Here is a 16665-nt window from a genome sequence, read left to right as displayed (position 1 = left end):
TCCCTCCCCAGAGAACCAGGAGGGCCTCAACCAATAGAGAAAATCGAGGTTTTGCTCTGACGCTCCTGTACAACTAAGCAAGCCTTGCAAAGCAAGCTGAGATAAAGAAGGAAGCAAGAGAGAGGGGGAAGGAAGCAGACAAGAGCCTGTTTTGGCCCTTGGGCAGCATGTTTGACACCTCTGCTCTAGAGTCTCCCAGGAGCCACTGCTCTCTCCTGCAGGTCCTCTTCAACTGAACTCCTCTCTCCCACTGCTTCTCTGACTCCTAAATGCCACAGCCTGACTGTTAGAAGTCACTGCCCAATCACAGTGAGTTCTGTGACCTGACACTCACTGAGAATTCCATCATATGCACTGTCCTTTTCTTATGCATAGGCTTGCAGTTTGTCACAGAGGCACTCCCCAGGATAAGCTACAAGAGGTCTTGAAGAAGAAAACTTTGAAATGAGAGTAGAGCCAGCACCTGATCCCATCAACATCTCTTCACTGATTACTATGAAGATTTACAACAGTTCTCCGTAAATTACTGCCAAGTTGGATTTTTAAATTACCAATCCATTGTGTAATTATTTGAACTGATAATTTGTGATGTGGATACCTCTAATTGACTTCTCACTTAGTATTTAATGTTTGGTGTCAACACTGTGACACCCATAGCCACCCCTTGAACCTGAAGATTATATATCAACACTAGCATACTGTGCAGGAGATTCCAGGATGTTGAGGTTGTTACGAGACAAAGTAAGGCAACCAGTCCCCTCCCATCACCACAAATTGATCACCTTTGCTGTGAAATAAATCTCTATAATGATGTAAATAATTTATGTGTTACTCTGGAGCCATGTACTTAGTACTTTTTTGTTGGGTCTTGGATACAATAACACCAAAAATACAAAGAAATTTGCCTTTTGGATTGTCAGGGTGCAATCTAGACACAGCATTGCAAGGATGACTAGTTTTGTACATGAATATCATTTGTGTGAGAAGTCACTCCCTAATTAGTTTTAGCAATCTATCTTCAGCATCCGCCTCTGTCCCCCCAAATACTAAGAATGGCAGCTACTAAGAACAAAATTACTGCCAGTGCATGCACAGAACTTTCTGATGAGTTGACCTTTTATTGGATATAACATGAAACCTCCAAGCTGCTTTTGATACTTGTTAATATTAATATGAAACACTATAAAACCCCAATTTTTCCCCATGAAAATTTAACTTAATCTTTGGTTTTTAGAATATAACAATTCATAAACTGGTTAGCATCAGTGCCGGCCCAAGGGCGCATAGCACCCTAGGTAGGCTTCCTGCCCTCCTCTGCCTCCCTTGCAGTGCCGCAATGCAGCGCTGCGCTCCATCACCCCCCCACGTGACGAGGCTAGGCTCCCCCCCACCCTCCCCCGCCTTCCTTCCTCCCCCCCCCCCAAGCACTGCAATGCAGCCGTGCTCCGTTGCCTCCCTCACTCACTGAGACTGGGCCCTACCAGCTTTGATGCGGCCAAGCGCCATCGAATGGTTTGAAGCCTACGTGGAAGACTTCTCCCAACTCCTTCCTGGAATTGGAAGTGAGGGGGAGCGAAGCCTTCTCCCCCATGTACTTCAAAGCATTAGATGGCAGGCCAGCCGCATTGAAGCTGGTAGGGCCCAGCTTCGGCGTGGTGTGGTTCAGCAACCTGTGTGTGTGTGGGGGGGGGTTTACAGATTGTGACTGCATTGCAGCGCTGGGGAGGGAGGGAAGGCAGGTGGTGGTGGGTCCCACAGCCGTGAGGAGGGGAGGCAGGCAGGCAAACTAGATGGTTGTCGTGGGCACCAGGAGGGGAGAAGAGCCCAATTTGGCACCCTCTCCTCCTGGCGCCCTAGGCAACCGCCTAGTTTGCATAGTGGGCAAGTCGGCCCTGGTTAGCATATAAAAATGGTAGCAAATATTCCGTGTGTGTGTGTGTGAGAGAGAGAGATACTACAGTTATAAACTAATTTAACACTTGCATAGTGAAGAATGCACTGTCTCCACTGAAGTCCTAGTTAGTATAATTAAAACTATTCAATAAATAAATTCAGTCCAGCAATTAATTTGTTAGTCTTCAAGGTGCCATGAAAATACTTTTTTGTTCAAAATTTAATTATTAACAGCAATTTATTATCTCTGATGGAGAAATACTAACAGAGAAATGTTCTGAAAACTCTGGAGATCAGGTGTCCCCAACCTTTTTGAGCCTGTAGGCACATTTAGAATTCTTACAGAGGGTGGTGTACACAACCACAAAATTTTGCTACAGAGGCAACCACAAAATGTCAGGGAGCAAGTTTATGCTTAAGTCTGATAACAGCTCTTCAACATTTCAGAGAAAAGCTCTGTTTAATGGGATACCTTTAAAAATTAACATACAAAGTATTTTGGATATTTAAAATACTTTCTTGCATGCACACAGAATGTATACATAATAAGATAGCTAAGAAACCTTCTCCGGCAGTATTCATCTTCATTTTGCAGGTGTCTAACTCATTTATGCAAAAGGAAGAAATTCTTCTCTTTCTCTGCTTTAGATGAGCCCTTCTCTTGTCAGTCCAGACATTATCAGTCTGCACTAGTTCTTTTAAGAATGACAGTTGGTGCTGAAGGGCTTGTGAGAGCTCACTGCACGAGATGTGTACAGTGAGAGATTCTGGGCAACTTTTGATAGGAATCTAATTTTTTTTAAGTTACTGAAATTCGATGCAATGATATTGCTATCAACTTCCACATAAAATATATTCAAATTGGAAGGATTTGATGACTTCAGTAGAAGTTCCAGTTAGGTGCATTAAACATTTTAGCTGTTCAGACCTATCATGTTAAGTTACAAGGAAGTCCCACCGTGTCTTTAGAATATCACTCTGTTATTTGCACGTAAAAGTACTTGCACAGGTAAAAGCTACGCATTGTTCGATAAATATCAGATACTCAAAAAGCCCACTTGGCCCCACCCCCTTTCTAAAAACCAGGGCTTTTTTGTAGCAGGAACTCCTTTGCATATTAGGGCACACACCTCTGATGTAGTCAATTCTCCAAGAGCTTACAGGGCTCTTAGAATCATAGCATTGGAAGGGGCCTCCAGGGTCATCTAGTCCAACCCCCTGCACAATGCAGGAAACTCACAAATACCTCCCTCTAAATTCACAGGATCTTCATTGCTGTCAGATGGCCATCTAACCTCTGTTTAAAAACCTCCAAGGAAGGAGAGCCCACCACCTCCTGAGGAAGCCTGTTCCACCGAGGAATCGCTCTAACAGTCAGGAAGTTCTTCCTAATGTTGAGCTGGAAACTCTTTTAATTTCAACCCATTGGTTCTGGTCCTACCTTCTGGGGCCACAGTACAGGGCTTACTGTAAGCTCTAGGAGGATTGGCTACATAAGGAGTGTGTGTGGCCTAATATACAAAAAAAGCCCTGCTAAAAACGCTTGGTGGGAATCCCGAAAGATGTCAGCAGGAACAGCAGCACCCATGGGCATCATGCTGGGGACCTTTGTATTGATAGTGTGTATTCATGTTTCTGAATTGTACTTGTGGCAACTTCCCTTATTTCTTTTAACAATTTCTTATTTGCTAGGGGACTCTGTAGATTGGCAAGGTACAGACTTGTATCACCTGTAACCAATGTTTCCTCTAAGATGTGAGCAAATGCTTTGTTTCCTCTAAGATGTGAGTCTTGTGAGCAAAAATTCTACTTCCTGAACTACAAGCATTAAAGTAGCGAGTGAGTGATTTGGCTGCTGCATAAATTATTTTGCTCTGGGGCCACCCTTCCTGAGCTAAGGCAAAAATGCATGAGCCGGAGGCTACGAAACCATGAGCTAGCTCACACTAACTCAGCTTAGAGGGAACACTGCTTAACTAACAAACTCAAAAGGCAGCTCACCAGCCATGTATTAAAGCCTTACCCACTCAAAGACAGCAAAACTATGTGATTTCGCAAGGCTTCCTTGGGATAATGAACATATCTGGTCTACTGCCTTTGGCTTGGTATGTCACTAATTGTGAAATCCTGTTACAAACTTGGTGCCCAGCCTAACTAAAGTTAATTATGAATTCCCCATTGGTTTGTGTCCTCTGGATCTGTTTGGCTAACAGTGTAGCCTTGCTTTGGATACAAACATCCTTGTTCCAGTGGAAGAGGCACATTCCACCACCGCAAGGCTCCTTGTGGTGACAGAAGTCTTTACTGTTAGTGGAATGGATTCACTGGATCCAGCCTACTGCAAGCAACCAACCTGATAGGACAAACTTGATCTATTGGTTTCATAACAGGATCTATTGGTTTCATAACAGGTTTCTGCACGTATGTTTTAAAGAAGCACAATAATGTAGAAGAAGAAAGCGGTTTATGAAACAACATTTAAATAAGTTATGTGATCTCTCCACTGAAGTAACTGATGAGAAAGAATATAAAACCTAATAGTGAGTAAAAAGGAACATTCAGTAAGTCACCTCACTTCTTGGTGTTATTATTGTTTTCCCACTGATGTATTTGTTACCTTGTCCCATTGAGATACAAAATATCTTGAACACAATGAAGGGGGGAAAGCTGGACCCTGCAAATCTGAAAAGAAGAAGAAGAATGAATTCTCTACTATCACGAAAAAGCGTCCTCCTTATTATATGCAATTTCATGTTTGTTCTCATGTAGACAATACCATTAGAACCTTTGAAATGTTTTTCTACATTGTAAGTTAACAATGACAATCAAAACAATTACATCTCTGTCAATTACAACACAGAGGTATGCTCCAATTAAACCAAAGGTACTGATTTCAACATCAGCATCCTAATCCAACATGTGTAAATGTATGTGCAAATCATTTTCTTTTAAAAAATCAGATCCTCTGCATGTAAATGCTTCCATGGTGAAGATCCAATTTCCCTGATGGATCCATATAAACTGCTACTGTATATGGTTCTTGCTAGATGAACAATAGATATACAGTATTTATATTGATCTTTGGCTTGGTCAGTCATCTGTTTGGGGAGTGGAACTGAATTCCGGCCTTTTCCTTTACCCTTACTAGTAGGTGATCAATGCTGTCAGCATTGACAGTTTGCCTTTCTTCGGTGTAAATGAGGCTCTTTGGACTGCAGCCAGTAGCCCTGGATACCTGACCCCCTCTTCACATTGACTGAGGGTAGTGTCCACATGCGCATTCCCTACCTGTGATCAGGGATGCTGCTTTCTGGATACTGCCGATCAGGGCTCTTTTTTTGTAGAAAAAGCCTGTCATGGACTGGGTGTGGTTGGAAGCAAAGTCCAGTCCGGGGTCAAGCCAGGGAGTTCTAACTGAAGCCAAGTCAGGTAGCCGACTTGGGGGCAGGCAGCAAGGTTGTCTGGAGCTGAGTTAGGAAGCTGGAGAGTTCAATCAGGAGCACAAGAGCCAGGGTGGTTGCAAGTCAGCATGGAGGCAACTTGTTGCTTCCACAAGGAGCCCAGCCCCAAGCAGGGGGACTAAATGGGCCTCTGCCGATGTTCCCATTAGCGTGTGGTGAAGCTTCTGTCAGAACTCAGGACTAAGTGACCGCCTTCCTCGCAGGCATGGTTCCCTGCGACGGCTAGCTCAGTTGAGTCTCTCCCTCAGCTGAGCTACCTGAAGGGGTGAGTCTAGTGGGCTTCCTGCTTGCTGCTATGCATCTTCCACTGCTGCTGACTCAGGCACTAGCAAGCTGTTCAGCTTTAGGAGCACCAAAGGGGCTGGCTACAGGCTCTGCTGTCAACTCAGGCGGAGCCCCAGCATGGTCGTCACCCATGACAAAGCCCAGAAGGAACTCATTTGCACATTAGGCCACACCCCTGATGCAAAGCCAGTCGGAACTGCATTCTTGTGCATCCCTGCTCAAAAAACCCCAATGCCAACCATGGGGAGGGGGTGTATGCTGGACATGGTGTGCCTGAATGCATGCATAAACACCACTCATGAGCTTGCAATCGTGTGGAGGTGGGGGGATAATGGCAGAGCACTTGTGCCTGCTCGCGCATGCTTTCTCTGCAGATTCAGTCAACTTGTAGAGCAGTCATATATGTCCAGGGCTAGTGCATTTACTTATAATATGACAATCCTTAGTGTATGGCTTTAGCAAGATATGATTTACATGTTCAGCAAAGATTCTGTTCTGCACTGGTTCAGATTTTAAGTAGCATGTCTTCTATCTTTAAATGCAAAAGGAAGATAGCAAGAAGGTCTAGATCACTCCCTGTCCCTGGTGTGCTAGATCTCTACATGCAGGGAGGTTCTTTTACATGGGAAACATTTAAAGTTCTCCAAGAGAAACAACTGTAATTAAACTATTTTCCTTTCTAACCACATGGATGCTTGTTACACAGGCAACAGTGTCTTATTTCATACACAAGGGCACACTAAAATAAACAATTACCAGTGAAATACACTAAAATCCCCTTGAAAACAGAAAAGGCAAGAAAACAATAGGAAAGATTTTTTTTTTACAATTTACAAAAGCAAAACTAGGCTTTAAATTACATAATCAAATGCAATAACAGTGCAATCTTAAACTGACTTACAAACTTATACACCCATTGATTTAAGTGGATTTAGGAGGATGTAACTCTGTTTTGGATTGCACAGTTATAATCTGGAATATATGACTGAGAATTGCACTGACTAACCTAATGACTTGTCATCTGAAATTATCTCACTCTGGATGGGTTTTTGTTTTTTCACAGTAAACTCTTGCTAACCCTATAATTCTTCTATCATTATTCTTATAAGGGCACTGCTATATGAGAAAACAAATCAAGGAAGTAATATTTATCAGTAGGAGCTATTTTTCAGACATTCTTCTATGAAGGAATAATATAATATTGTAGTCAGCTTGAGACAGTGCAACAACATTTAATAGTTGAGATCAGAAACTGAACAGGAGTATTTATTATTTAGAGAATATCTACACCACCCTAAAAAGATGCTTATCTCAAGTGGCTGACCACGGAAAAGAATACAAGAAAAGCAGAAATAAAAGTTGAGCAATAACTCCCTCCTCCCCAAAAAACCCTCCCCTAACCCACTAGGGACATAAAGGCAGAGCAGGGGGAAGCGTTAAATAGCATTCTTCCAGTATTAAAGGCTTGGGTAAAGGGAAATGTTTTGTCCTAGTGCCTAAAAGACAAGTGCCATGTGAGCCCACAAGGAAAAGGGCATCCAAAAGGCACCAGCATTGAGAAAGCCATCTCAACCCCCCCCACCCCAGGCAGGGGTACAGAGAGCACCTGTGAGAAAGGCATGAATTGGTGGGTTGGACAGTGTGGGAACTGACAGTTCTTCATTTAACATGGTTTCATGCTTACCTGAAAGGTATGAACCAGCACTTTGAATTGTGCGCAGAAACAAATGGGCAGCTGATGCCTATCTTTCAGCACAGGGGTGATAGAATCCCTGTATCCAGCCTCTGACTACTTTACTTTGGACCAAATGCAATTTTTTTAAATATAATTTTTATTTTCCAGAAAACAACTAACATTGTAACAATTTTAAAAAAACATTCAGTACAGATAAATAACATACAGATTAATATAGTGATTCATACTTATTATCCAGTTTTAACTGAGTCTTAGGCTTCCCAACCCTCCCGCCCTGGCGGGGAACCCCCAAAATTGCATCCTCCTCCCCCGCTCTCAAAAAATCTGGGGGTGGGGGGGGAGAGAGAGAACATACCTTTAGGCATCGTGTTGTAGAGCTTCTGATCTGTTTTAAAATGTGTCCCTTTAAGGCTGCACAGGAAACAGGAAGGGCTTCATGGGAAAGTAACAGTTTCCATGGAGAACGGCCCCTCCCTTTTTTTTCCTGTGGAGCCTTGCTTTTGTTTTCCCAGCAAGCACATTCTGCTGGAAGAAGACCAAGTACGGTAAGTGTTTGTGTGTGTGTGTGAGAGAGGGAGGGGGGGGGAGGGGGGATTCCCTGGTATGGAGGCCCTCCCCCCCTTTAGAAAGCATGGGGGGGGAGGGAAATGTTTACTAGGCACTCTATTATTCCCTATGGAGAACGATTCCCATAGGGAATAATAGGGAATTGATCCGTGGGTATTGGGGGCTCTGGGGGGACTATTTTTTTTAGGTAGAGGCACCAGATTTTTAGTATAGCATCTAGTGCCTCTCCCCAAAATACCCCCCAAATTTCAAAACGATTGGACCAGAGGGTCCAATTCTATGAGCCCCAAAAGATGGTGCCCCTATCCTTAATTATTTCCTATGGAAGAAAGGCATTTAAAAAGGCGTGCTGCCCCTTTATATGTGATGGCCAGAACTCCCTTGGAGTTCAATTATGCTTGTCACATCCTTGTTCCTGGCTCCACCCCCAAAGTCTCCTGGCTCCGCTCCCAAAGTCCCCAGATTTTTCTTTAATTGGACTTGGCAACCCTACTGAGTCTGTTTCCATTATAGGTAAGTTTGCAGAATACAATGATCTACAATAATGCACAAGTCTTAAGGTAAATTGACTTCAATTGGGGTTCCTTTTTTAAAAAAAAGCAACAAAGTTTTATAATAATTGTTTGCTGGTAGTACACTCTGTTGTGTCAGATAATCTGTGATTGGATACCATATGTTGATAAGAGTCTTGTTGTTTGGTTCATATATGGATTTTCAGCTATTTTTCCTAAAATAAAGTGTTCCCATGGTTTCTTTTGCCATTGAGGTATAGATGATAATGTTTTATCTTTCCAATAGTGTGTAAGTAATGCTCTAGCAACTGAAAGTTATCATATTTGTTCATTTAGTGTATTTCTCTAAGTCCCAATAATTCAGTATTGCAGACTCCAATTTAAGGGGCAAATTATGAGTTATGATCTGTTTTGTTTCTTCCCAGATTTGTGTCCAATAACGTTTAACATGTGGGCAGTTCCACCAACAATGTCTAAAATCTGCTATAGAGCCACAGCCCTTCCAGCAGTAAGGGTCTATATTTGGATGCATTTTGTGTAGAGTCATAGGTGACCAATTGCAATTTCTGAACTGCTGTTTCAAAGGCAGCTACACTGCTGTTTCAAATGCATTACAATAACCTAATCTGGATGTGATCAGAAGGCATAGATCTCTATGGCCAAATAACACTTTTTAAGAAACATCCCTAACTTGGTTTATCAGCTAAAGCTGACAAAAGCTGCTACATGCCATGGAGAAAAGCTGAGACTTCAGCAACAAGCTTGCTCCTTCAGAGAGAGTGCAATGCCCTTCTGAACAACTGACTCCTCAGCCCTCAACCAGGTTTGTCATTTATGCAAGAGAACTTCAGGATTGTCTGGACTGAAATTATGTTTATTGCTCCTCCCACACTACTCTTACTACCTCCTTCATTTGTTCAGGATTTCTGCAAACCCACCAACTCAGCAGTTAGGGAGCAATAGACCTGGATGTTATTTGCGTATTGGTGGTACCTCACTCCAGATCCATGGATAATCTGTCATACTGTCTACCAGTACAGAAGACAAGATGTCCCCTGTGGAACTCCACAGCATAATAGCTCCAGAGCTGAGCAGCAGTTCCCCAGCACGATCTTCTGGAAGTAGCACCGAAGTATGGTGCACTCCATTCCCAACCCAACTAGCCTTACAAGGTAATGATTGGTCCATGGCAAGGGTACAGTGGATCCTCTAATTGTCAAACCATGCTATGGTTCACAGGATAAACCAAACCAAGCATAAATCCTACTATGTATATACAGAGGGACCAGAATATTCTACAGCAGTTCCATTGTGGTCATGCCAACCTTCACATAAACACTAAATCCCCAAGGACCACAAGCCAAGCCAAACATCACTTCTGTCAGCCCAGGCAGGGAGATGGGCAGTGAGGTAGGGGGCACTGGCACACCAACAGAATTCCTTTTCTATCGCAAGTCCCCAACTTCAGGTACATAAGCTCAAAACTGGGGTTCTGAGTAACAAAGCATTTGAGTGCCACGAGGGTCCAACAGACCACAGCACACCCCCTTCCTGCCCACCAAGCCCAGGTTGGTGCTGACCCAGGAATCTTGTCATTCTGTACACTGATTGAACCAATGAATGTGCCCATTTTACCTGAATCGGACTTTGCACAGAAAACTAGGATCCTTAAGAAGTTCAGCCTCCAAGGGACTCACTCTTTTCAAAATATCATGACTAATGCAATGCTCCTGAAAGAAAAATGATCTTTGCTTACTCTCTTTAAAATCATGAGACACATACAGTAACATGCTTCCCTCTGAAAAAGAATGGTCACTCCTCAGAAATTAATGTTAACCATCATGTTCATCTAATTATCACCTTCTAATACTTGCAAGCCAAGCCAAACATCACTTATGTCAGCCCAGGCAGGGAGACAGTTGGAAAGTGAGGTGCGTGGCACTGGCACACCAACTGAATCCTTTTTCTAGTCCCCAACTTCAGGTACATACTCTCAAAACTGGGATTCTGGGTAACAAATTAGAAATTTTAAGACTTTTAACCCATCTAATCTTCAGACAAAGTAGCAATAATATGTAGCTAAAACATAAAGTAATTTAAAAACCCGCTCTTCAGAAAACTAAGCCATTATTCACTTGTTTGACTTCCAATGCAAAGAAAACTGGGAGGGCAGTAAATAAGAAAAATAAATAAACCTGCCTGTCAGGTCTGTAGCTAGACATGTTGTGACAGTCAGGGTTCAGAAGACCACTGAAAATCAGCATGAAACAGTCAGAACTGAAATATTAATTTACTAGGCTTACGTGATTGCTGACAACAGAGAGCCATACACACCGGCAGCCTAAAATCCCTACTGGTTGAGGAAGGGCATGCTCTTTTAGAAAGAAACCAATTTTCCTGTATGTTTTGCAAGGTTCCCCCAGAATGAATTAACCCCCTTCTGGCGCTGTACCCAGGAAATCCACTTTGAAATTCGAGAGAGTGGTAAGAAAAGGATGAGAGCACAGTTAAACTACAGGATGAACAGCTAGCTAAACATCATCAAGTACAATAACCTACCGCTGCACGGATTGTATGTTTAAGGAGCTTAAACAACCTTGTTTTTATATGAATCCACCATGCTCTTTGAATAGTTTTTGCTGCTTTTTCTTTTTGAGTCCTAGTGGAAGAAAAGGCAAACATCAAATGGGTGAGCATTCTGAGGTTTGAATATTTATAGAATGTTTTAAAGAAGGGTTACTAGAAAGACTAGTCAGCAGACTGCACAATAACTGATACAGAGCTACTGACATTTTGGCAACAACTTGCAATATTACATTTTTAAAAAAAAAACAGTGTGGTAAATTCAAAGGATTAGCATAATTCAATTAAATTCAGGTGTATTTAATACTGCAATCTTAAAACTAGTTTGGTAAGTTTAATGACAACTCAATTGTAATTTTAAAAAATGTATTCCATTTTAACTGAGAACATTTGTTTCCTGGATTCCAGTGGAACGTAGGTCCAAAACATTAACATTTGATTTCAAAAGAAGGAACTTTACAAAAATGAGGGAGCTAGTTAGAAAGAAGCTCAAAGGGAAACAAATCCCTATTAGCTATACAAAGCCACACTAATTGAAGCCCAGATAGATTAAAGGGTAAATTAGTTGGATGGGAAAACCTCTGAAATTCCTTCCTTTTGGCCCAGGTTTATAACAATAGTGTCATTAACGGACACTCTCACATTTTGACATACTACTGTTTTGTTGCTTTCGCATGCTCATACTACTCAGGTCAAAGGTTTGCTCAATTTGTTAATTTTACTATTCTGTCATTGGATCTTAAATCTATACCATTTTACATTCTGAGCCATTGCCTACCAGCTATGTGTGGCTCTGCTCACTGTGCCGGATTCCTCATCTGATGAAGTGTGCTTAGAGCACACAAAAGCTTACATTCTAAATAAAACTAAGTTGGTCTTAAAGGTGCAATTAACTCCTATTTTGTTCCAGATAGATTATGTTTTCTAGGATATTTATTATTTATAGTCCACCTTTCTCTATATGGACTAAAGGTGGAATACACATCATAGTACATTTGCTCTGTGAGGAAGAGCACCTCTTGATTTCTGCCTATTATACAGCTCGGCAATCTTTCATTAAAAAAAAAAAAGGTAGCAAGTTTACAACCAGATCCACTTGCACAATCCAGCCTGTTTTGTGCCAAACACAAAATGTAAGCATTTTCCAACAAACTGCTTATAAACCAAATTGCTTTATTTTTCTCCTGGTATAACTTGGGATTTTGTTAGCTAATCCACTTGGCTTTTCCCTCTTGCCAGAAGTTTTGAACTTCCCAGACTTTACTCAACCCCCTTAGAATGGACACAGTTCTAAACAAAGCATTCATCTATAGATTTGAAGATCCAGTGCAGTCCAGTCACTACATATCTTGTACACCAAATTGCCAAATTGTTTTTGATACATTTTTGTTTGTTTTTGGTACATTTGTGGCTATGATTTGCCAGGCAGACAGCCAACAGAGGTAGAAATTCAACCATCGAAAATCTGCCCAACTTTGTGCAAGGGTGATCTGAAGAATCATTTGTTTTTACTCCATCCATGTAAATTAGGATAGCCAACCTCAAACTGGGGCTTGGAGAGCTGTTATTACAACTATATTGATGAGTTCTTCTGGAAAAAATGGCTGCTTTGGAGATTGGACTCTATGACTGTGATCACACATACTAAACAATGCACTTTCAATGCAGATTCCAACTGGATTTTTCCAGTTCACACAGTAAAATCCTGTTGGAAACTGCATTGGAAGTAGATTGAAAGTACATTATTTAGTGTGTGTGATCGCAGTCTATGGCATTATACCGTGCTGAGGTCACTCCCCTCCTCAAACTCCGCACTTCTCAAGCTCCACCCTAAATCGCCAGGTACTTCCCAACCCAGCAGCCCTAAGAAATCCATCAAGAGATTCGAAATAAGGAGCGCAAATGCCCCCGCCTGCCCCACCGCCATTCCACAGCCTTACCTGTTTTTTTTGTCATCGGTGGACTGGCTGAAGAAGTACGGTTCGTAACTTCCCCACATCGTTGCGCGCTGAGGCAGAAACTAAACATCCCGGCTACTATCCTCCAGAGCGTCTGGGCGTTGCCTAGATACCAAGTCTAAAAACTCCAAAAGTTCTTGGCACCGCCCATCTCCGCATACGTATCTACATCAAAGACTTGCGCAGTGCAGCCCAGGCTTTCCGCGAAGTGAGACTGATATGTACCTTTTCGGTGTCCGTACTTTGCGGGTACTACCTTGAACGTCATTACCTCCGCGCCGTAACCTACGGAGCGGTACCAATATGTTCAAGGTGAGAAAGTTTAATTAGTAGTTTGGGAAGGCAATTTAGGATAGAACTGCGTCCATTCCTGCCGCTGTTTTTTTCTTTATTAATTTGCTATATTCTCTCCACACTCCCCTTTCAAGCCGTTCATGTCTGTCTCCATGCGGTGTTCGGTTAAATCGCGCGCTATCCTTGTATCACGCGCAGCTGTTTCCATGGAGACAGGGTGCGCGGCTTTCTGACCCGACAGGGGGAACTGCACGCGCTGGAATTCCCCGCTGCTTTAGCTTTTTGGCGTTCGGGATTAGTGTTAAACCTCGGCGCGGGTTACGTGGCTAATTAGATAACAGGCGTGGTGAGACGAGACCTGGAGGTCAGTCGTACTAACATTGATGGGCTTCAAGGGTTTCTGCTAGGCGGAAGCATGGTGACTGCCGTAGAACCAGTGTTTTAGTCATGTGTAGCGATTCCTGTCACCGTTTAGCACTCAACAGGGCTAGAGCCGTCGAGTATCAGCGTCGATCTCGAATCAGAGGATTCGACGTTTTTGGTGTCCTTCATTAGCTTTCCAGAGTTAACCTTTCTCTATTTTTTCCCCCTTCCTGTTGAAAGAAATTTAAGAACGATTTGTATCTGACAGTACATGCGACGTTTCTTGCGTCTTAAAGGCCAATAAAATTGCCGCTTCTTGCCTTTAAAAAAAACAGGTTAAAGCAATTAAAAAAAAACATATTAAGAACAGGCTAAATCCTCACGCACAAAAATTTCCCTTTTCAAAATACAAGGAAGGCCAACTAAAATTACATATGAAAAGATATTATTGTCAATAGGATTAATGAATAAGTTAATTCACTTCCAGCACAAATAGAGTGCTTAGCATATTCAAAAAAATAGAAACAAGTATACACACAGTGGTGACACACAACACAACCATAGATTGCCAACTGTGTAACCAGGGCTTTTTTTCTGGGGGAACACAGTGGAATGGAGTTCTGAAGCGTCTTTATGGAAACAAAATTCTCAAAAAATGTTTAAAAGTTCACGAGGGCAGCCATGTGTTTCTCCTTCATTTCCCTCATGAGAGTTCTGGCACTCCTTTTTCCATAAAAAGAACCCTGTGTGTAACACAATGTTATTCTTTTTGCCTGCAGGGTCTGAGAGCACAAAATGGATGGTTTTTGTCAAGACATTTTACATGACAGAGCCCAGAAACAGACTGTCTTCACCTCTGGCAGTCCCACCCCTTAAAAACAACAATACTTTTTAAGGAAAAGAGACACAGCACTGGCCATAAGTTGTTGCCTTTTCAAATGACAGATCATGTAGTTGCTTTGGCTGTGTTACAAGGCATGTGTGAAGACAAGCAAAATAATAGTTGGCTTTTTAAAAAAGATGTCTGTGAGTGCCTTTGGTTTCCATGTGGCTGTTGGGAGAGAACAATTTACATGGTGACGTGGATATAATGACGCCTGTGCATTTCAAACAGGAGTTAAGAATTCTCCTGATCTACAGAGTTGTAATTCATATTGTTGCAGACCAGTTATATTTTGTATTTTACTTAAGTGCCTATGTGTTCTCTGTATTTGAGAGTTTTTAATTTTATGATGGTGTTATACTTCCTGCTCTTCTGCAGAGGGAGCTATAAGTTAAAGAATCGTTGAAAGGTTATTTATAAAGTTGCAGCTTTACTCAGAAGGGAATTTCATATTCTCGCTATTAGGCAACATCTTATGCTGTTCAGATTAGTAAACTTTGAAGGAAAGGCAACACATATTGGATGTTCAACTAGATAGAGACTTTTACATCCCATATTGATCATTTTCTGGGTAGTCTTGCGTATGTATTATAGGCATGTGTTACTTATTTGTAACATGGAAGATATTCTGTTTCATAAGATGTACTGTAAAAGTATGTGGCAAAGACTATGTATATTCTCAAAATACTCTTAATTTAAGTGTTAAAGGCTTAAAATTAAAACTTAGCCAGTTTTTAGTATTGAGCATTTTCAAGACTTTTTAACCAGTATATTTAGAAAACCCCTTAATGTTAGCAGTATTATGGCCAAGGAGAAGTGTTTCATGAACATATTCTTGTTTGACATGTCAGTGTACATGGCAGCATGTAGCAAAGGAATCGCAATATGTCTGTTATAATTTGCTTGCCTTTGCTTTTACACTTTCTCCTCAAACATGTCAGTTTCTTTGTAGCATTTCTGGGAGTTACTATATAGTCTTTATTTATTTTATTTATTTACTTTGGATTTATATATCGCCTACTCCACAAGTGGACTCTGGGTAGCTAACAGTCATAATAAAACAATTTGAATTACAGTTGTAAAAGGATAAAAAAATCATATATAAACAATTCAAAACCAAAACATTTGGTGCTATGATAGCGATTTGCCTTTGTGGTTGCATTAATTAATGGAAATGTTTCCATCTTCTGTTCTGTACAATAAAGTGCTGGAGGTGGTTTAAAATTCAATTTAAAACAAATACATAGACGCATACAAATGAAATAGAAAAATTAATCTTGGACTAAAGCACCGTTGGGGCTACTCTGTTTAATTTCTGGTGGCAGCAGATGATTGTCAGCAGTGTAATACTAAACAGAATTAGACTCTTCTAAGCCTCTTGACTGCAGTTGATTTACTCTGTTTAGGATTGCACTATGTAATGCTTCAATTAACACAAGGCATTCATTAAAGAAACTTTTTTCAGCAGTCCTTTGCCTCAGAAACCATCTGAGCTCTTTGGAAAGAAGCACTGTTCTGGGTCTTGTGTACCCTTTTAGTTTCAACTTAATTTACTTGTTACTAAGTGTGCGGTCAGATGAGCACTTTGATCCATTGTAGCTTCTTTCCAATGGATTTAAAGTCCTCATCCAGACATCTCCATCTGTCCCCCATTCCCCTCTTGGAGGCCACCCAGCCTCACCCCTGACTTTCATGACACCAAATGAAGTCCAGTGTATTTTGGCTGAGCCAGTCTCACTGCGCACTTCCAGCATCTGATTGCTGTGTTGCGCGTTTGACCATTTGGGAGGTTTGCGACTTCCGGTCCCTGGCTGCCATTTTTGTTGCTGTTAGCTATGTGCACATAACTTCATATTCACCCAGTGGCGAGTAAGTGGTTATGCACATGCGCAAAGTAGATTTTTTTAAAAAAGAAAGCTGCCTGCCCACTCTTTATGTGGTGACTGCACAGCGGCAGTCTGATCACTTGACCACGGTGTGAGTCGGGATTAGGGTGGTGTGTGTGATTGTATTTCTCCAGAACAAATAGTTCCGGAGAAATTAGAGGTGTGGTGAAGCCTGTAGTATGACCATATGTAACTGTACATTCTTGATAGATGCTGTCTGCCTTTAGCCTGGAGATGTTAGGCATATAGACTGTGATTGCTTATCTGTGAAGCTCTGTCTGAGT

At 41.7% G+C, this 16665-nt stretch overlaps 1 protein-coding gene across 2 annotated transcripts in view; it reads right to left on the bottom strand.

Annotated features, from left to right (window-relative positions):
- C3HXorf58 (chromosome 3 CXorf58 homolog) overlaps positions 1 to 12996 on the bottom strand; it is a 52186-nt gene extending 39190 nt beyond the window's left edge. The window contains exons 1-4 of one of the 2 annotated variants that reach the window (XM_060234081.1): positions 12938 to 12996; positions 10974 to 11073; positions 10050 to 10144; positions 4464 to 4575 (exon numbers count right to left, since the gene is read on the bottom strand). In XM_060234081.1, the coding sequence (XP_060090064.1) occupies positions 4464 to 4575; positions 10050 to 10144; positions 10974 to 11073; positions 12938 to 12996 (366 nt within the window). Of the gene's footprint in view, positions 1 to 4463; positions 4576 to 10049; positions 10145 to 10973; positions 11099 to 12937 lie in introns of those variants that run through there. The other variant, XM_060234080.1, reaches the window with a different exon arrangement.
- Positions 12997 to 16665: the final 3669 nt, after the last annotated feature.

The sequence above is a fragment of the Heteronotia binoei genome, chromosome 3 (genome assembly GCF_032191835.1).
Source record: "Heteronotia binoei isolate CCM8104 ecotype False Entrance Well chromosome 3, APGP_CSIRO_Hbin_v1, whole genome shotgun sequence".
Lineage (NCBI taxonomy): Eukaryota > Metazoa > Chordata > Lepidosauria > Squamata > Gekkonidae > Heteronotia > Heteronotia binoei.
The sequence above is the reverse complement of the archived record's forward strand: the minus strand, read 5'-3'. Positions and strand labels throughout refer to the sequence as shown.